The 22,548-nt window shown below is 30.2% G+C and overlaps 2 protein-coding genes and 1 long non-coding RNA gene across 6 annotated transcripts; 1 reads left to right on the forward strand and 2 right to left on the reverse strand.

Annotated features, from left to right (window-relative positions):
* Positions 1-2,013: 2,013 nt before the first annotated feature.
* LOC107172392 (core alpha-(1,3)-fucosyltransferase-like) lies at positions 2,014-5,181 on the reverse strand. Its single transcript, XM_015522679.2, has 5 exons — positions 4,786-5,181; positions 4,353-4,446; positions 3,414-3,769; positions 2,927-3,351; positions 2,014-2,675 (listed from the first exon to the last, which is right to left on the reverse strand). Exons 1-5 carry the CDS (start codon positions 4,954-4,956, stop codon positions 2,351-2,353), a joined length of 1,371 nt encoding a protein of 456 aa, XP_015378165.2. The 5' UTR covers positions 4,957-5,181; the 3' UTR covers positions 2,014-2,350.
* LOC149057535 (uncharacterized) lies at positions 3,765-11,389 on the forward strand. Its single transcript, XR_016190832.1, has 4 exons — positions 3,765-4,163; positions 5,411-5,570; positions 5,657-5,832; positions 10,799-11,389. It is a non-coding gene; the product is annotated as an uncharacterized LOC149057535 (long non-coding RNA).
* Positions 6,872-21,070, reverse strand: LOC107173609 (core alpha-(1,3)-fucosyltransferase-like). 4 transcript variants are annotated; one of them, XR_016190831.1, is made up of 7 exons: positions 20,828-21,070; positions 14,925-15,127; positions 12,284-12,389; positions 11,757-12,097; positions 10,904-11,328; positions 10,030-10,234; positions 9,176-9,931 (listed from the first exon to the last, which is right to left on the reverse strand). XR_016190831.1 is itself a non-coding variant. In XM_089222698.1 (6 exons), the coding sequence occupies exons 2-6, from the start codon at positions 15,090-15,092 to the stop codon at positions 8,762-8,764; spliced, it is 1,425 nt and encodes a 474-aa protein (XP_089078824.1). In that variant the 5' UTR covers positions 15,093-15,127; positions 20,828-21,064; the 3' UTR covers positions 6,872-8,761. The 4 variants fall into 4 exon arrangements, 3 of the variants coding, with proteins under 3 accessions (XP_089078824.1, XP_089078825.1, XP_089078826.1); XM_089222698.1 differs by lacking the exons at positions 9,176-9,931; positions 10,030-10,234 and adding an exon at positions 6,872-9,146 and having other exon boundaries at positions 20,828-21,064; XM_089222699.1 differs by lacking the exons at positions 9,176-9,931; positions 10,030-10,234; positions 20,828-21,070 and adding exons at positions 6,872-9,146; positions 18,890-19,095.
* Between the last annotated feature and the right edge of the window lie 1,478 nt (positions 21,071-22,548).

A 22,548-nucleotide genomic window follows, 5' to 3' on the forward strand; every position in this document is an offset into this window, starting at 1 on the left:
AACAAAAATAATAATTTAATAAATATTAACCAATATGTTTTTTCTTTATTAATCTAAAACATTGATATTTTTTCAGCTTTAAAGCTTTGTATGGACAGATTTTGGCCCACGATCACTGCAGAAAACCGGACAAGTCTGAGCAGAAACGCCGGGGCATCAAGGAATCTCCATTGCCGATTTAGAAACATTGTACACGAAAGACAACAAGAGGATTTGTGGTGGACTTTTGGACCAGGAAGCCGGGTAGTAATATGAGCCTGCATGTGGTTCTCGCGCGTTGGGTCACGACCACTGCGCAGTGCACTATACAATGTCAGGCCGGCTGTGGTCCATCCGACATTACTCTCGACGGAGCAAGATGAAGTGGTGCTCGACGGTGATAACTATTGCATTCAGCTGCAGCAGTAGTAGCAGCCACAGGAGTAGGGGCAGGAGTAACTAGAACTTAGAAGACGAGTCCAAAAACCAGCTTTTGCTGAAGGACCATGATCACAGAAATGCTGTCCACTTCCGTGAGACGACGTTAGTTCGTTAGTTCTGCAGTGGGTAGGCCGCAGGCGGTCGGTCGGGTGTTTCAGACTAGAAAGTTTGTCTACAGATCTAAGTGTTCTTCGACGTTGTTATATTGCCTATATAATATATTGTAATACTCTCAATCCATAATCCTGTATACTTATAATTTACTTATGTTGTTATTATATTTGGTATAATATTTCAGCCATTTCGACCAACACAAATTTTTTAATTTTTTAATAATAATGTTATCAAAAAGATAATGGATAACTATAGTTACGGTGAAAGACATAAGCGCCAAAATTAGATAAGAAAAAATAAAGTCGTATCGTACAAAAGCGCCAAAATCGTATCGTACGAAAGCGCCAAAATCCTAGGTACCTGTGTGCCACGGTTAATAAATGTTAAATAACAGATATTAAATTTAGAATTATATCGTTCAAAAACTCCAACTTTTAATCTTAATCATATCATCGACATTTAAAAGATCAATTTTATTTGGCTCATTGTTCCGTCCATATAGTAATTGATGTATTATTAAAATTACAAAGTGAAACATATTTATTTATGAATTCTACTCCTAACAATAAATTAAGGCCTAAAATACCAGCAAGAACGTCAAAACACCGGATTGGACACGACCCTCGACATCGCATTGGGACCCAATGCTGTGGAGAACAATAAGATGATCCTTTTTTTGAAGTCAACAGGTCTTTACAATTTAATTTAATGATTCACATTTGTTTTTTTCTTTCTTATATAAATACTTAGAAACCATACTGTTATAACTTATCTTTAATATTGTAATCCCCTTTAAAAAAAAAAAAAAATGTTGTAAAAATCTTAAACCATGTAAACATACCACAACTGTAACTAATGGCCATGTAGTTGCCGAGTTTTTATTTGATCAATAAAAAAAAAAAAAAATAAATTAAGGGTATCTCACGAAGAGTATATCTGTATAATTGTATATCATAATTTATTATTGACATTTTTTTATAAAATCGCAACCGTTTTATTAAATTTATATTTATTTGCATGTGTATTGTATATCATAATTTATTATTGACATTTTTTATTATAAAATCGCAACCGTTTTATTAAATTTATATTTATTTGCATTTATATTATAATTTATTATTGACATTTTTTTTAACATAATATAATTATTTAAAAGAGCAATTTTTAAATATCTACTTACATATACAATTTTAATTTTGGCCCAAATTATTTGTAATTTTTGCACCTTTGGCGCCTATTTCACATGTTAGGTATACAATATTATATTGGCGCTTATGTCCTACACATTTTGGCGCAAATGATAGGTCATTTTTGTGCCTTTGGCGCTTCTGTCATATAATAGCCTATAGTTACATAGTATTTTAATTTAGTAATGTACAATATAGGTAGGTACCTGCTTTACAGTTTAAATGAATAATTAAATAAATATTCATATTGATATATTATATAGGTAAATGGATGATAAATATAATAGTAATATAATTGGTATAAATATTCATATTAAACTATATTTTTTACAAGGCATTTGAAAATTTATCAATTTATAGTAAAAATTTGTTGAAAAAATGTCCACCCAGATATTATAATATAAGGATAAAATATGAGATTTACAAGTTTACAACCCTCTACCAATAAATAAATAAATATTGTCCCTAGTAGCGCCTATGGCCATGACTAAATCTTGTGCATAAATCGCTCTCGGTGATAATGGTTGTGGTACAGACGAGTAGATAACCTCAGAAACCCTTCTGGTTGTAAAAACGCGGCTGTTAATCTTTTTGGGCACCCGAACACTCGTTATTCGACTGGCAGTGGTTTAAGGCTTAAGCCATTTCGTCGAATGATCGCACACGTTCGATGGTCGCCACCAGTCGTTGATGTTCCTGTAGTGTTTGGTCGGCGTGCCGTCGTCGTGCAGCATCGCGCACAGTCGGCAAAAGAACTTCGTATCGATAAACTCGCCGGTGCCTTTCCACCGGAAGTACTCGTTGTATAGGTCGTCGTCGGCGTCCAACAGCCACAGATACTCGGCCAGCTGTTCTGGCGACTCGTAGTCGTCCACGTGCAAATACGACCGCCTAGGTGCTATCCGCTCGTAGTCTTCCCGGCGCCCACCCATCACGATTGGCAGAACGTTGTACCTGCAAATCGAAAAATTATTGCTGATTAATATTTTAGTTACCAACTATGACAGTTTTAGTATCCTTTGTAAATTACTAAATTACTAAATAAATTTTCTAGTAATAAACAAATTAAAGTAATAAATAATAATACAATTATTTATTATTATTTATTCGTATGATATGAAAATCAAAAATTAATTTTTTATCTAATAGTTACTTTGAAATATTTAATATTTTTAAAATAATAGGTAAGAATGTTATAAGCTTACTGAAGTCCATCGATGAAAAACTTTTCTGTCACATAATCGATACAGTTTGAACTCTCAAAAGCTAAATAGAATTTATAATCCCGGTCTAATATTTGTAAAAAGTTATCAGGTATGTTTGTTTTTAATCCTTCACATTGACCATAAATGTCAACAGACATATACTTCCCCAATTCTTTAGCATACAATAATCTTTTGTTGTCAGTATTACAATTAGAAACTACCATCGCAACCCGTTTCGTTTTATTTAGAGAATAATTCCTATTTAACCGTTCAACTCGAGTCACTGAAGTATCGAAATATGCCCATCGTCCATATGGTACAACAATGTCACTGTCATGTCGATATGTAGCTGTCCAGTTAATCATATCATTTATTCCTTCAAATCCCCAGTAATATGCTGACTGAAGGAAAAATAATATCCATATCTGTTAAGAACAGTCACATTTATTTAATCATAATTACGATAATTTTATTTTGTCACACCTACTTGTTTATTACTCTTTTTAACACCTGTTTCGAAAAAAGGATTCTCAAATTTGTCTCGAAATACAATTGCATCCATTAAAGAAATTAAATTTTTCTTAATTGAAATTGTACATCTATTCACTGGACAATCGTTTGAAAGAAATTCACTTTGACCTATATCAGCTACCATCCAATTAGTTAAACCGTTATATAGTAAAATATTTTTCATTGGTGCATTTTCATATTTATAATTGGGTGGTATGAACATTAGTTGTTCTTCTATACGGTCACCACCTTTTTTTTCTTCAGGCCACAATCGTGAACTTCTAACTCCAGTCGTAGGGTCTACCTTCGCTTGATTAGGCTCTTGTATTCCATCTAACAAAATCAGTTTCTTTATTTATGTTAATCAAATTTAGTTTTAAGATAATACGAAATATTTTTTTAGTTTGATCAAAATTAGGTAATATAATAATATATATCAAGGTACGCGGAGAAGTCATTTCGGCTGTTCTATGGAATGGTCGAACGCATCTTCTCATTTAAAGAAGAAGAGGAGTGAATCCGCCAGGCTGCGGATGTACGGCGGTGAGAAATGTTGTTGTATAAATTGTTGTTGTAAAATGGTTGTTGTAATATTAGTGAGTGGGGGATTGTCCCACCACTAATAATTGTCGATGTTATTGTTATCAATAAACGACGGGAGTCAGAGGAGAAGTAATGCTAACGCGGTTTTCCTTCTCTGGCTCTCGATACAAAAGGAAAAAAAAAGGTAATTATAACAATTAATATTAAAAATATTTATAATTAATATTTTATCATATATGTATTATGTATTATAATCAATCATTTATTGAATTATTTATAACACACAGCATATAATGATTAGGGTAAACCAGTGATACTTTTTGTGTGTATTAATTGCTATAACTAAATAAATATTAGAATAATGTTTTTTAACCTTCGAAATACCACGGTAAATTCTTAAAAGTGTTTTGTTTTATTGAACGATCGGGATTTTTGCTTAGGATTGGTGATTTTAGAGTTTCCACAATCTGTAATTTCAAAGACATTGGTTAATAAATGGAAAATATAGGTACGTACATATAATATGTCGTATGAAACGGTGTTTAATCGTTTAATGTCTTTATATCATTGGTTACTTATATGTTATATCTATTAAAATTATTTGAGTTATTGAAGACAGTGCGTATTAAAAGATAAATTTAAATATTTTTTAAATGTCTAGTATTATATTTCGTTGTATTTTATACGAAAGCATGCTATACAGTACATAATAATTTGTCATTTTTTCTAAGTAAATTTCCTACAATCTACAACCTATCTTATACACCTATTAATTACGAGTATTGTACTTTAAATTTAAACCCTACCTGTTCATCATCATTTGGTTTCATTTTCATTTTCTTTTCATATCTGAATGACTGTCTTGAATAATGTCTATTCTTAACCGGACAATAGGCTATAATGATATTGTAAATAACAATGCTAAAGAACATAAGGATTAGCACCCCATTTAGTAATTGATGTTTTCTCCGGTCCATTCTGTTTTTTTTATACCTATACTCTTTTCTTTTAAGATTTCAGTTATCTATAATTATTAGTACTAAATCATTTTATTTCTTCAATCAATATAATGCATTCGGGATTAATAATTTTCAAGCATATTTATATTTAAGATATAAATAAATCGATTTTTAGATACTTAAAACTCTATAAAAAGAAGTAATCATTTTAATTTTGAGTAAATACTTATACTATATACTTATATTATATAACTATACGTAGCAGGTAACTAGTAGCTTTATAATTTAAAATTAACATTAATAATATATATATTACGAATGTGTACCTACCTACCTGTTTTATGTTTAGACAACTGTTTCAAAGTTGGAAATGGGAAATTTGTATACTATGTAAAGAGTATTATTTATAGTTTTTAATGTGATTCATTAAAATATATGATGCATATTATTTTATAATTTCATATTAATTTAGTTACCAGTCTAAGCTTTATAGCCTATCAATTTGTGGGAAAAATGGAGGAGCTATAGTATATCCGAAAAATATTATTACAGAAACGTATTAAATCCGAAAAGTATATACTAAAATGTGATTATTTCAGTTTTTTCAGTAGATATACCTATACCTATTTTTAGTGAGTATTTTATTTTTTAATTATTTTGATTTACAATTGACATTTTATTATTTGACTTAAATATTGATTTATTCCTGCAAAAAAAGACCCATCGGGTGTGCATGTTAGTTTGCCGACCGGAAAATTTACAGGAGCAACATTGTTCTCCAGCATCACCGATGGGTGTCCGTTCACTTTTGTGGACATATCTTGTATTATTGTTTATAACAAAATGGTGCAATGGCTGTGTTTATTTATTATAATACTATCATAAAGTATTAATGTATGTATTTATTTATTTATATAGAATTTTTAATTATAATATATAAATACTATTATTGCTACAATTGTGTTATTATTATTATAAAAACTAAAATAAAATCATACATAATTTGATTAAAGCTTAGTAGATAATTAAGATTAATTTTTTGATTAATTAAATTTAATAATATATTGCATTACTTTTCTCATTGCCGTACACGTTTAAATAACACCGCTCAACATCAACATTATGTTTTGATTTTCACTGTTTTCACGATAACTGTTTATTATCTTGTTTCATTAATCGATGAATTAGTATAACTTTTGTGGCGACACACGGTTTGAGCAACACCAGTTTTCGATATTTTGTCAGGTATTTGAGGTATTGTATGTCTTTTCGTCATGATATCAGTTTAATACTTATAAAAAATGAACAGGCGTCCATACCAGACTATACCCAGTTAAGGGGTAAATTGAATACTGGCAAATAAAACAAGCAACTATAAGTTCTGTAAAATTAGTGAAAACTGCTAACTCACCAAAATCAACTCGTGTACTGCAATTGGTAGCTAGATTGAATTCTTCTACACAATGCATGGCTTATGGGTGATAGTGACATCTTTATATTTTCATCTGATTTTTTCCGAGAAATTTTATTTTTGATGACATTTGGAAAACTTACAACTAACTACTATTACAGTGCAAAACCGTATTTAAGATTTTTTTTTACTAATTATTGGAAATTAAGTGTGTCGAATACGAATAAATGGATCTGTTAGTTTTTCAAACTTATGAGTTGAGAATGAAAATGCTATTCTCCGAGGAAACTTCGCCGCTATTCTCGTATTTATATCGAATTCTAAAAGTGCTTCGGCTATTCATAACGTGGAATAAACATTGTACACATCAAATATCACAAAAATCTGAACGTGCAATATTGTTTATAAATTATAACATGATGACATTAGAAGGTAATTCCAGATACTTAACACAGTACTATTACCAAATTTTATAAAATTGTCATTTAATGTTTATTAATGTTAAATAAATATATAGCTATAAACTCTACAAAATAATTTTATTTCCATAATAAATTATATAACTACATGATACAAAATACACACAATGTATAATAATTTATATATACAACTATACATTTATTTTAAATGCAATAATTATGCAAGATTTATTTTTTTATTTATAACAATTTTTTAACATAAAAACAATAAAACAATTCCATTCGATGCTTTTCAGTACCATGTTGAAAGTTTATTCTAATATTTAACTTTATAGGTAACACTAAACTTAATGTAATTTATTATAGTAATAGTATGTAATTTTAAATTATATCGAATGGGCGCTAGTATTGATGAGAAAATCCTCATGAGTAATTCTTTAGTATAGTCTTTACACACAAAATGTGTTATTTTTATATATATTATAGATATTAACATATAATATAATAAATATTATATCGTATAATAAAAGCATTTCAGAATTATTTTACATACATGATACATTTGCTTTATTTGCGCCTAATTTCGTAAATAAAAAAATATCACTTTGTTATCACAGGAGGTATAAAATAATATATTGTGCAATAAAGTATTAATAACAATAATAACCTAAGCGTCACAATGTAATATTGGAAAAAATACTACTTAACGAACAATAATATTATGCGTATATTATTATATGTTGATACAATTTTCTAAATATTATCGCGAATAATTAATGTATAATATTTATATAACGCGGTGTTATGTAAAATGATTTTTATATCAGTGAATAAATATGTTTAAATATGTCTATAATTCAGTCGATAATAAAATTTGATTAGTTAAAAATACATTATAAATAATATAATATTGTAGAATTTCCTTAAACATCATACCAGTGGAAGATGTTCTTATGATCACTCATATTAAAATATTTATAATGGAACATATTATGCACTGAAATCCGTTGTAGACAGAAATAAATAATTTTATACTTGTTGTTAGACAAATAATTGTTCTCAATTATTCTATTGTACAATGTACAGGTATTTTGTACTTTAACAGAACGAATTTGTACTTTTTCGATTTTTGACAACAGATTTTACTCAAATAATCAACATCATGGAATAATAGCATTATTATTATTGAAACGCTTCAATTGTGAATGTACAGATATTTGTGCAAGTCTGTGTGCATTGACGCAACGACGTCGTCTTATAGTCTCGGAGAATCAATAGTATCATATTATTTGTACAACAAAACGAATCGAATCGATGCTCATGACATGTGAATACAGGATAGGTGGAGGGTGGTCGATTGAACGAGGCGCCTTCGTCAGCCGCCAATCGGATCGCCTCTGATCGACCCTGCACACAGCCGCTTGTATATAACTTATTCCATATATAGGACGTATAGTTTAAAGTACGAATGTGATCGGCTTAGGCGGACTGCATATCACTAATTTCGCGTGATGCTGGGTTGGCAGTGAGAAATATCGGTTTTGACGAATACACTATACCGCACTATATGATGAGGATAATATTATACGGATATTTCGGCGCCGTGCACTTGCTGCAGCTGCAGGTTAGATGCATCTGTCGTATACCGTCGAGTCGTCTACGCACGACGAGAACGTGCTGCAGCAGCGGGCCGAGACCCGTCGCGAAAGTTCTTCCGACGACCTCTGCGTCGTCTCCGCGCAGCGTTCGACATACGTACGTGAGGCGGCGGCGGTGGCACCGGTGCTGACTGCTGTTTCCGGACTTTGGGTCGTGCAGGCGGCGGCGGCGGACCCACCGCGGTGGCCGGAAACGTCTTCCGAGCGGCGCCGCCGGGTGGCCAGAAGTCGACTTTTGACGACGACGACGGCTCGCCAGTGATCCGGCGGCGGCGTCGGCGTTGCCAGCGACCCGTGATATAGTCGAGTGCCGCGGCCGCCGCCCGCGGTAACCGCTAGTCGCCTCTGAGCGCCGGTTGTGGGACAGACGGCTCGCCGGCCTCGAAAGGTGACTCGATGAACCGCCGCCACGGCATAGCGTTGTTGCAGACGCCTTGACCTCGCCACCAGTCGTTGATGTTCCTGTAGTGTTTGGTCGGCGCGCCGTCGTCGTGCAGCATCGCGCACAGTCGGCAAAAGAACTTCGTATCGATAAACTCGCCGGTGCCTTTCCACCGGAAGTACTCGTTGTACAAGTCGTCGTTGGCGTCCAACTGTCGCAGGTACTCGGCCAGCCGTTTGGGCGACTCGTAATCGTCCACGTGTACGAACGATCGCTTGGGCGCAATCCGATCGTAGTCTTCCCGGCGCCCACCCATCACGATTGGCAGAACGTTATGCCTGCAACAAACCGTTTCGTCATCACAAACTATTATATATTCACTGCTATGAAACTTATAATACGCATCATAACTTTTGTTTTGTCGATTAATGGTAGATTGGTAGAATAAATACACCTTTTAATACCCAGATATTTATAAAGTCAAAAACAAAATAATAATAATAATAAAGTGATCTCAAACTAAATTATTGATTGCGACTTTTCGATTTGTTTGAATTTCATAAAAGAAAATAATTTCTCACACACATAAGAGCTACCGAACATGGATAAAATATAAGAAAAGTGTTTCTTTAGTTTTAGATAACTGTTTCCAAGATATTTAAAAATTTCTGGAACTCCAACAGTATCAAATTTAGATTTTAAAACTAAATTACATTGCAAATAAATTAACTCGAGTTAATTGAATTTAGTATAATATCTTCCCTTACATGTTCTACGTTTTTAGAAAATTACTCATTAAAAATAGAAAATCATCTTTATATTTTTTTAAATCTGCAAATCTTTTCATAAATTAATTTTTTAGTAGAAAAATGTGTGAAATTTATTTTTTACTATAGTTACTATCTGTGGATAACTGTTTTAATATAGGAAAGTTTACCAAGTTATTTAATGAAAGTCGAGTTTCCCATAATCAATGAAAAAAAAATACATTTTTAAAATGTTGTCGTATATTTTTGTTCAAATTGTATTTTTATTGCGGTCCGTATGTTTGCGACCACTGGTAAACGGGGTGATCTATTTTGATTTTTTGATTTTTATTACTCGAAATTCACCAAAAAGTCTGCTGCTTTCGAATAAGGAATTAAAAATATATATCATCATTAAAAAAGGTAAAATAAAAAAAATTTTAACGATAAAAAAATATTGTTTTTAACGACTTACAATTATGTAGAAAAATTATTTTCTAGCATGTTGTATACTAAAATAATTATGTAATACAACTCAATAATCATTTTCTCTTTTGCCAATTTCGTTTATAACATACTTTTCATCAGTAATATATAGGTAGGCATATAGCGCTTTATTACCATCGTGTCGACCCGTCTTAACCCGACAAGAGTGATGGCGAAAGCAGTGATTAGCTGATCTATTGTGTATAAAATATCTTGTATATTAATGTTAGTTGTTACATACAGTAGATGAATATATAGGTAGTAGGTAAGTTATATTTTATAAGATTCGTAGGTATATTGTCGCAATCTTGCAATGCATAATTATGGAACATACTCGTACATGTGAAATAGGTACTTATAATACTTCATTTTTTATTTTTGAATGAATGTATAAATGAACAACAATAATAGAATATTTTTAAGCTTTTTCTAAAAAAAACATTTCATAAAAATCAAACCAACTATAGTGGCTTCGGAGTAAGTAACCCAACTCCCTCCGTACATTTACGCCACTGGTTAGTATTGATATCGTTCAAAGGTACCAGATAAAGCAGGAAATAGTAAGTTAAGTAAGGTTTATCTGCAGTTGAAAAAATGCTATGGAACATGACGCATGCAGCGTCTAGACGCCGACCTATGTTCTAACCGGTGGTTTACGGTACACGTGGTAGGGAAACGGGAATATTAAATATGGGTAATTTGTAAGGTATTGTTCGGTTCAAAATACATGCTTCTAATTACACTGTTTTTTTTTTCAGAAATGTTTTTTTACAAATTATTCTTTGACACGGCATACGGTTCGTTTGAGGGATTCAAAAACTAATAATGTTAAAAGCATTAAACATAAATTATTGACGACTTACTGGAGGCCATTAACGAAAAACTTTTCAGTCACGTAGTCGAGACAGTTGGAATTCTCAAAAGCCAAATAAAATTTGTAATCCTTATCCAGCATTTGGAAACACTTGTCCGATCTAGGGCACTTGGATTGCCCGCACACGCCGTATACGTCTACTGATATATATTTAGCCAATTCCCTGGCATATTGTAATCTGCCATTCTTGGCGCCACAATTTGATACAAACCACGCCACTTGTTTCGTCTTGTTCAACGCGTAATTCCGTTCTAGTCGTTCAAATTGTGTCACTGACGGATCGAAGTACGCCCATCGTTCGTATGGCGTGACGATATCGCTATCGTGTCTGTATGTCGCTGTCCAGTTGAACACATCATTGTAAGTGATCAGTTCTGTATGGTACGGCGACTCGAGAAAATATAAAATCCATACCTGTAATGTTAAATACGTTATAAGTATCTATTTTACAAATATATTATGATAATTATTGAAATTATAGTATTTTATAGACTTATAGTTATAGATCAGCGGTTCCCAACCTTTTTAGTTTCACGGACTACTAATTTTGTAAAAAAATATTTGAGGCCCACCCATAGCATACCTATATACGTTTTCATAAAATTATAATATATATTATATAAATATATACACGTATATATAGTTATAAGGAATAAAAAATTTAAAAAATTTTTATTACAAAAAACCTTAATTATTATATATTATACTATACTGGTACTACAGCTGATTAGAATCCGTATAATATGTATAATATTATTGCGGTTAAGTGTTAACACGTCTTATATACGCATAATCGTATATAGCTGGTTGCACGGTTTATATATTATAATTGATGATCTTACTTGTTTAGCAGTTTTTCTGTGACCGGGATGTGAGAAATGATCACGAAATAAAATTGCGTCCACATCTGGAGCTTCTGACTTTTTCGAAGTGATTGTGCATCTATTTACCGGACATTTTTGCGAGATAAATACATTCTGCCCATCTTCTATCATCCAACTACTTAAACCATTGTAAAGTAAAATTTTTTTTTTCGGTTCATCGTCGTATCGGTAGTTAGGTGGTATGAACATTAGTTGGTTTTCAATGCGGTCACCGTTTTTTTGTTCTTTAGGCCACACCTGTGTAATTCTTTGTACAGTCTTTGTATTCCTTTTAGCACTGCTCGGCCTCCGTAAGCCATCTGATAAATATATAAACACGTAACATCATATTATGTTAGTTGGTAAAACAAAATTAAAACTATTTTCTTGCCAAGTTTGGTTCATAAATTTTCTACATTAATAATCTTTTAAATAATATCCATCGCCATCTGCAGTTATGTATCTTTTATACGTGTTACATTAATACTAGAAAATAAAATGTTTACCTTTAAAATACCATGGTAATTGCGATTTTGAAATTTCATTCGGTTCCATCATTAAAGAATTGTATGTTTGTAAAGTTTGAATCGGTGACTCCAAATATTGTAAGTTCTGTAAAGTTGTTATAGATTATACAGTAATATTAACAACACTTAGAACTGACATAATTAATTGAGTTTACTTAATCAAGTAAAAAAAAGCGGGCAAGTCGTGGATGTCGCTCTGCTGTACAGTAGGTTACTGTAATGGATGGGATTAAATTTGAATGCAATTATAGGTATCATTGTATACGCAAAACGATTCTGAACGGAGATGATTTGTCAGTCTAGGATATATTATATTTAAATATTTTCATATATTCAATTTTGAAACAAATATTTTATTTTTCAATTAAGACGCATTTTGCATAAGGCATGGTTGATCAATTAGTGTAGTTATCATGTAGTTATCATAATTCATAATACCTAATATTATAATAGATAGGTATACATATACCTGGTTCGAGGATAAATCGTTATCATTAGGTACGCGATTTCATAAAAATTTAAAACTCAAACGCTCAAAACATTTTTCCTATAATGACGCTTCAAATTTTCTCTATATAGCTATTTGAAGCAAAACTTATGGAAAACTTAGTGTTGAATTTTATAACCTTAGATAAAAATACAAACAATATTATGAATTTTGAACTACAAAATAATTCGCAAATATTCATGGTTTTGACGAATTTTTGTCAATGTTTGAAATTCAAATGCTTATAAAAATTTAATTTGCATTTCCGGTGGACATTTTTTTTGTGATAAAGTTTGAAAAACTTGTAAGGAATCTTATATTAAATTTTTAAATCTTAGTTTAAAAAAGAAAATTTTTTATTAATTTCTAGCTTAAAATAATTTGTGAATTTTTGTGATTTTTACGTATTTTGTCCAAATTCAAACTTTGAATGCTTATAAAAAAAAATTGTAACGATGAATTTCTTTTATTTTTCAACTGCTATCGTAATAATATGTTAAGAGCCTTGTATTAAATTTTTAAGATTTTGCAAAAAACACACATCATTGTAAAATCAATACATTCATCACTTCGTTCAGAATCTAAAATTCTTTGATGGTGTGCCGTAATGAATTGATGCAATTTTTATTATGTAAGTTAAAAATACTTTTTTTTATATAAGTCAATATTTATACAAACACGAGAAGTTATTATATACAATAATTAAATATACTTACATATGTTATATAGGTAGATAGTAATATCTATACAAATAATTTATGTTATTATTATTGAATACACATTACTCGTAGTATATTGATACTTTATTATGACCTATATAATTTTAATTGTTTTGCATAATTATATTATATGTAATGGCGCAATAAAATTGACCCTTATAGTAGCTTGATACAAACATTTTTTTTTTCATACACCTAACAACTTCATAAAACGTAATTATTTTATTTATTGCCAAATTATATAAAAACTTTGCTTGAAATCCACTCTGCTATAAAATGATTACCTACTGTTTTTTGCTTTTTACTTTACTTAGTAGGTATAATAAATTTAATTTTAATTTTATAATACAAATATCATATTCTACGATTGGAGTGTTATAATAGCTGTTCTAAAATAATTGTTTGTGATGTACGTCATAATATGTATTATACCTCTATATCATAGGTAATAAGTAGACTTTTCTAAATCACGGCACCATTACACCGCAAAGGGTAACCTCGCCGTGTGGCGTGTACCTAACATAGACATAACACTATCATAATGTTTATAATATAAATAATAAGAAGTATGCTCAATGATAAGACTGTGCATATTATTTAAAGGGCAATGTGTAATTAATTTATGTGAGCAACCAACAATAAACTAAAAGTGACGTCACACATATAAACTTAATCTTTTGCAATGCAGCTAATATGCACAAAAACAAACACAAGACGATATACATGTTTGGAAGGTGGATAAAAACACAGTTCGTGTTGAGCATACTTTTTATATTTTGATAGACATGATAAAAACTGAAACTGCATTGGACTATCAACACAACGGTCATATGCCCATCACCCTTCCTGATTTCCTTCTACCCACCCACCACTATTTACGAGTTACACCTGATCCAAATCCATCTGTTTTTATGATGCATCCTGATATCTTGACATCTTGTACCGATAAAAGTAGTTTCAATTTTCAATTTTAAGCAATATTTTGTGATATAAAATCATATATACTTGAAAAAATATATGACGGACTACGTTGATGGGAAACTTACAGGATTAAAATATTTTGTGAAAGTTTTCCTATAAAGCTTAATAAACTTAAATTTAAAATTTAGCTTATTAACTGATATTTTAATTTTTAATTATTATTAGTTATAATTTGACAGTCCTTAGCCTGTACAAAATGGGAAGTGAAATGTATGTAGTCGGTCATCTTATACAGTGGAAAGCGGAAACCAACTTGACTTGCAGTAGGATGTAGACATGTTGGAGGATACGTCACAAATTTAATCGTGAACTAATCTGGGTACAGCGATGATCTATTCCCGAGGGAGATGTAGATGCAGACACAAGTAAAATACAGCTACGCTACTGTTTCCGCGGTTTTAGTTATATATATACAGGAAATAATCTTGATTACCTGTTGTTCATTGTAATCTAGCTGATCTTCGGTGGGAATGTGTGGTTGTCCTGAGTAATGTCCATCCTTAGCCAGCCAATATGCAGTACGACCACTGTGTAAAACAATGACAAATAATGCTAAAATCAGCAGTCCGTACAGCAAACGACGTATCTGCCGACCCGTCATATTTTCTATTATTATCTTAAATAATCAACAGTTTTCTGAAACATGGCATTTAATTTGTTAATTGTATTATATTATAATATAAACGTATGAAAAATATTATCCTATTCAAAGACGAAAAAACGATTTGTTAGTTATAATATTATTTTATATGACGTGTCTACGAGAGTATTCACAACTATTTTATACACGGTCGCAGTTATTTCATGAATAAAATGTGTCTAGCTATTTATTTTTAAAACGAAAAATAACCTAGATCCTTAAAGAAATACATTCTTAACACATATATTATATCGTTCACATTTAAAATTTTTAAAGGTACTGTTCAGTTATCAACTCTATATAAAATATAGAAATATTTATTAAAGTTAGTATATTTATATCACTTAAATTTTTTTTTTAAGTAGTTAATGTAGTATGGACTTTTGAAACGATTAATCCCACTTGTATGTGGTGAAAATATACACTATACAATATACAGTAATGAGTAATGACTAATGAGACACTTGTTAAATAATATAGTCAATAAATTTTACAAAAAAATTAATGTTTTCAAAATGAATATTTTAAATATTTAATGGCATTATGCCAATTTAGCTTACGAATAACGTTCGAAAAATATCACTCTTACTCGAAGACTATAATAACTTATTTTACATAAGTATACATAACTCATCAATACGTAAAAAAAAAAAAGTATCTATTATTATAATTTATAATGTTTATTCCACTCGAAATGACGTTGTAGATAACATTTATCTTTTTATAAATATACATTATAAATAAACTCATAAAACACAACAAATTTACTTAAAACTGCATCAATGACAGAAAAATTAGGAACATCTATTGTCACCATTTAACTAATATGTCACGTACTATGCATTAACGCACATATTATTATAAAAAAATAAAAATAATGAGTGGTTTGATATTATTTTCTATCAAACGTTTAAAGGTTATTACTTATGGATTATGTACGAGTGTTATTAATTTATTTAAAAATTTAAATATATAGAATTAAAATAGTATATTTATTTACGGGGATCGGTAATTAATATCTATTTTCATAAAATATATAATTTACTAAACATTTATCGAGACTCCCGAAATGTATGGAAAAATATTTATACAATATGAATAAATACGTAAGTAAAAAATATACCACACTATAATATAAGATAATATGAAAAAATATAAATAACAAATTATAAGAAAATTAGAGTTTTGACTAACTCAGTACTTGTGGCAACTATGTAGTCACTAACAATATGAAGTAAATTGATAAAACATTCAAAGTTATTGTATCAATAAATATAAATAACATTTTCCTCAGTATGACATGGCTCATCTAACTTTATATCATTTTAATGAAATAAGTGATGAACTGACAAGTCATGATTGCTAATAATGTCGAATGTCGATGGTAAATAAATGATTTATTAATCAAAATATTTAATATATAATAAAAAATGCTGAAAATGGTTTATAGTAAAATAATTTTTGTATTTAATCTTTGTAAATTGTATATGAAAAAAGTCAGTTCTATCTGTTACACCTTGTATATATATATTTCGTAATTAATTTTAAATCATTTAAAGATAAATGCTGTGCTATTAAAGATAAATGCTTTTCTTCGTTTTGTTATAAGTTTAAAGTTTCAGAAATAAGTTTAAATATTAAATAAAACAATGACATGGAAATAGCAGAGTGAAGAGGCCTCCCAGTGGAGGTACATTATCGTAAAATATTAGTTGTAAGTTATAACTAATAGTATGTTAATAATAAATATATATTATTAATGATAATATATTAAAAAACAATAGTTATGTTAAGATGCTAGTAGTGATCTATAAGATTATAATTTTTAAATTACCCATGTACCCATGTACAGAGTACCCATGTCATTAATCCAAATATAGACTTTTATTCTTGAAGCATTTATAAAGTTTAAAAATTCAGAAACTACTTGTATAAATTTCGATTTTTAATAATTATATTAGTATTTTATATAATAATACAACTAAATAAGAAATTTGACGAATCACACACACTCTCTCTCTATACATATATTGTACTGAATTGATTATCTGCGAACTTAGTTTTAATCTTTTATTTACATTTCATATTTTAGTCATGCAATATCGTAATTGTGTCTTTATTGTTACCTACCAGAAATTACTTATAACAATAATTAGTAAGAATCATATTGTGTACAGAGAAATGAAGATAATTTCAATTAATTATTGTCGGAATAATATAATTTAAAAAGCTAATGCAATCTATCTCTCAAACTTTTGAGTATGTTTAAACTAAAACTAGTTAAGATTTTTAATTACTATGCTACTATAGCCAATTATTTTATTTGAATTGTTTAAATAATGACAGAGACACACGTCACACAGTAATAATAGTATTATAATGTATAAAATATATAGATATATTGTCATAATTAAATAAAAAAGGCGCTTTGAACTTCGACCTTATCGTCACTCTTAATTCAAGTATGGAAGTTTATTGATTCTTATAAAAAGTATTTCTTTACCTGAATTCAGAATATATTAAAAAATATTAATTTTTACCGAAAATGTTATTTGCTGATTTCGAAAAATAAATTAAGCAATTTTTTTTAGCTTTTTATTTTAAATCTAGCTCAACAATTACAATAAATGAAGCAATTTACTCAGCAGTATTATTTGTTTGGCCATTTGTTGATTTAAAAGGATGCCAGTTCCATTTAGACCAGAGTTGGTCAAGAAAAATACAAGCTCTGGGTTTGAGTAATAAATATAATCTAAAGTCAGAAATAAGTTATTACTTGAAAATGCTTTTTTGTATCCCCTTATTGAAACTTGAAGATGTAGAAAATTGTTTTATCGATGATATAGTATCAATTTTACTGTACAAACATAGATAGTTTATATTTTAAATACATAATATATAGCTTCCGATTGAGACTTTCCTCCTTTTTTATGGACAGTGATTTAGGTTCAATTTCTACAAATAGCTGTGAAGTTTTCCATTCAAAATCTAACGGTATGTTTCATTCTGTTAATCCAAATATTTACAAATTTATTGATGCACTTAAAACTGTATAAAAAGATACTTAGAGCGAAATTATTGATGCTGCAAAGATGTGAAAAACAAAGAGACACACTAACCACTTAGGACATAATTCGTTTGTTTCGTTTTATAAAGTCAACACTCAACACTGAAATAAAACTCTACACCTATAATAACTATCAATGAAGCATAATTTAGTTTTAGTTTTCTTATTAAAATGAAAGTTTAAATAAACATTAAAATCAATAATATATTTTATAATATTATAAATATTATTTTAATATTGTATATATTGTATATAATGTCAATTCTCAACATTATTAAACATAACAAATACGGTTAGCTGCACATAAGAAATTGTTGAAATAAAAATATTGCGAATATTTAATGAACACTTAAAAAAAAATCATGAAACACGAGTAATACAATATTAAGTTATATTACATAAATTGTAAGTTTTAATGTAGAACACGTAGGTCACTACATATAGGTATGTTGTTTTAATTACTCGGCAAGTAGTGTAGTGACGTTAATACAAAATTTTGTTGGAGGATTAAATTTCATTACTTAAAATTAGATTATTACAATATACAACATGTACGGTCAATTATCTATAAATTATTAATTTACTTAAAAAAAATAATATAAACGGATTGGTTTCAAAACTAACTATAGTAATGAATGAAATTCGTTCAACATAATATAAATTAATAACAAATATATTATGTAGTATTTACCTGTACTAGATGTTATTATATTTAAAACTCAACTCGTGGACATTTTAAGATAAATACAAATTTGTAGAAGTCAACCACATTAACTAACAACAAGCTAGTAAACTCGAGTGAGCGTAAAAAAAAATATAATAATAATGATATGAATGGCATGCCGACCAGTTGCTCTTAAAAGTGCACGTTTGAAGTGTTTTTGATATTGATTCCCTAATCGGGAGGCATGATATAATAACAAATTCTAGTGCTATTTCTCGTGCACGGTACACACATATTATAATAAAAGTATCGTATTTATGTAATAGTAGTAAGGAAAGTATGAAGTACCTTATTTATAAAAAAAAAAATTATTATTATTATAAGAGTTGTCGTGTTTGAGGGGCTTGTGCGATATAATTTATTATACTAATACATTAATATTATGTTGAATAGTTTCGTTGTAACTATAAACTATATTGGGGCACTGTACTTTGTCTTTTCATATAAAATTTCGTGTGAAATAATTATTAGGGCGTAGATTTTAATGTCATAAAAAGTCGTATTATGTAAATATTTATGTTGTTACTTTTGCCAAAATATGCATTAAAAAACATCAAATATTTAACAAAAAAGTTTTTATTTAACATTAATTTTTAAAATTAAAATTAATAATTACAAGAAAATTAGATAGGAACTGAATATTGAAAACCAAATAAACGAACGAGAACAAATATTTACTTGGGTATTAGATTTTCAAGATCGGTACCTACTTATATTTATATCTAGTTAATAATTGCTATGAATATCTTACTTAATTTATTATAACATTTTCTGTTACGACTTTCTACAAAATGTTAATTATTTTAAATATGTCCGTGAATAGGTACGAAGTATTTAGTAAAATATTCAAGAATATTAATTTACTAAAACAATATAGGTACGTGATCAGAATTAATGAAAACATTTCATTTAATAAAATTACGAATTTAGATAAAACTCTGGGCTCTAAAATAACAATCAGCAAGTGTACAACATATAATTTATTGCACATAATTATTGGCCTATTGGGGCCCTCGCATTTTTAACCGTTTCAATGATTAATTGCACGCTTAACTATACTATATCAATAAATAAGGTGATCTAAACCTGCTAACCCCCAGTTCTTTATTTAATAATGAAATTATTTAAATTTAAATTTTTGTAGTTTTTATATTAACATATCATTTTTTTCAAATCCTAGATATGCATGGTGACACAAACTTAGTTTTTCAAATGAGAATCCCCTTTTAAACTGTAAATAATTTGGTGGATGATTATTTTTAAAATATTTTTTGATTAATAGAATTAAAAATTTGAAAAAAAAGACTTTTAGTTATTAAAATGTTTGTACTAGGTATACTATACGGAGATATCTTTTAAAATCTCCAAAGCCCTAATACCTATTTTCTAGACTGATTATCACGGACCTATATTATTCTTAATATACAAAGTTAAATAACTCAAAAACTATTCGTTCAAATAAACATTTCTTGAAATATTACCTCCTGAATAATTTTAACGTGTAAAAAGGTAGGTTATTATTTGAAAAACAGAAGTTTTTGTAGGACAGCTGGACACTGCTGAAGTAGTATTACAAACAATCTAAAGAACTTGAAAGTATATGCGGTATTTGAGTATAATATCATTTATTTAAAAATCCGATTTTAAATGATTGCATTATTGAAGAAGAAAAGTTTGATTATTGAATCACTCTGTATGTATAAACTTTGTAGCCACCAACATTTTTGCACGTGAAAACAAATACCCATATACTTCGGAGAATTCTCCAGGATATCCGTTTTTAAATAATTTTTTTTTCATCTCGTATCCGAGTATAGTCTGCACTTAAGTCGACGACGGACGGTACCGCGCAGACGTGTTGTCATTATTATTATTAGTATATTATTATTGTAATTAGTATCGTACGGTGGAATAGTCGAACTGTGTCCGAGATGAGCGTCCGTCCGGAAATCCATGGCCACGAAGAGTCGCGCAAATGCCACCGCCGGTCAGCGTGGCCGTTGGTGATCGTGATAGTGTTGTGATGCTGTCCGCCGTCGCTGGTGCTGCAACCGACCCGCGGTCGTCCCCGTGAACGTCGTCGCCGTGGCCGTGTGCCGCGCTGCGATGTGCGTGTGCGTTTGCTGTGCTATGCTCCGCGGCGACATCGGTGGACGACGACGCCGACCCGCGCGCGCACGCACGCGAGCGGCACGGCAGCGGTGGGAAGAAAGTTTCGGGCGCGCAGGGACGGCGGCGGCGGCGGATAACGCGCGGGCGCCACTCGTCCAGGGCAAAATCTATAAGGGCCTCCACACCGCCGCCATCATTCACCCACTCCGCGGAACTCTACCCCCCGCGCACCAACCACCCGTAGCCGGCACCCCACGCGGTGGTTTCCAGCCATGGGTCATGCGCAGTGAGCGCCGCTGAAACTGGACAAAAACTAGTCGGAATTGAGTTGCCGCGAAATTCGCGATTCCGCTGTGCTCCGCCGTTTCAACGATATCATATTTTTATTCCTCTATAATACTTATCGCGTATTGTGTATAACCATAATATGACGTCATGCGTGCGCACGATTTACGCAATAAAACTCCTTCGCAAGTCGTTTTTGCTTGATACGCGTACAATAATTAATATTTTATTGTATACGATAAAATGTAGGGAGATTGAAAATTATAATAATATAAATATTTTAATTTTAAACGCACACATCGGCAATTGGGGAATGTAAGCGTCGACAAATACTAAGTTTTGTATTTTGTGTACACATCATAGATAACATACTGTGTACAATTTATATTTATTTAACACACGTGTTTTAGATAACAATTGGATATTTACATCTGCCATACTGCAACCATTATAGTGCAATAATATTACTATCTGTAAATCATAATAATAATAAAAATAATATAATTTATAGGCTATAAAATGACATGTATAAGTGGGTCAATCGCTCGATGTTGAAACCGTATAACAAAAATACTTCAGAAAAATAAATTATCTGCAAACGATAAATATCTTTAATCTGTCTTAGTGCCTATATATTGTGTCTTATTGTTTTATAGGTTTAAAATACATGCAGTAGTCTTTGATAAATTTAAAAACTAACTGGATAATCTCTTAGAAGTATTAAATAGAATTTATTATTACTAATTAAATGCTACATTTATAACTAATTACTTATTAAATATATAGGTACTTTAGACACCTCATACAGCGTGTTCTTATTTACCGATTACCAAAGTGACGATTTGTGACTATACATATTATACCTACTGTTCGAATATTAGTATGTTTGCTATATTTAATATTTAAATGTTACGTACTGTACCTATAGATTGTAAATTGCATATAAAAATGTTACGTATGGGTATATCCAGAGTCCTGACAAGGGGGGGAGGGAAAGAGCTGTTGGACCTACAGTTCAAGGGCCAGGCTATTTTAAAGTCCATTTTTTTAATTTTTAATTTTTAAAATTTTAAAATTGTAATAGGAATATTTATTTTATATTTAATAATATTTAATACAACCCACAAAAACATTCAGTACAGGAGCCCAAAATATTATGTAGGGACCTAGGTATATCTCATTAGTTTCACTCAGAAAAAGTTATGCATCTTTAAAATAAATAATATTTT

This window comes from Diuraphis noxia, unplaced genomic scaffold (assembly GCF_037042655.1).
Source record: "Diuraphis noxia isolate RWA-SAM2 unplaced genomic scaffold, SU_Dnox_SAM2 contig0003, whole genome shotgun sequence".
In the NCBI taxonomy this organism is placed as follows: domain Eukaryota; kingdom Metazoa; phylum Arthropoda; class Insecta; order Hemiptera; family Aphididae; genus Diuraphis; species Diuraphis noxia.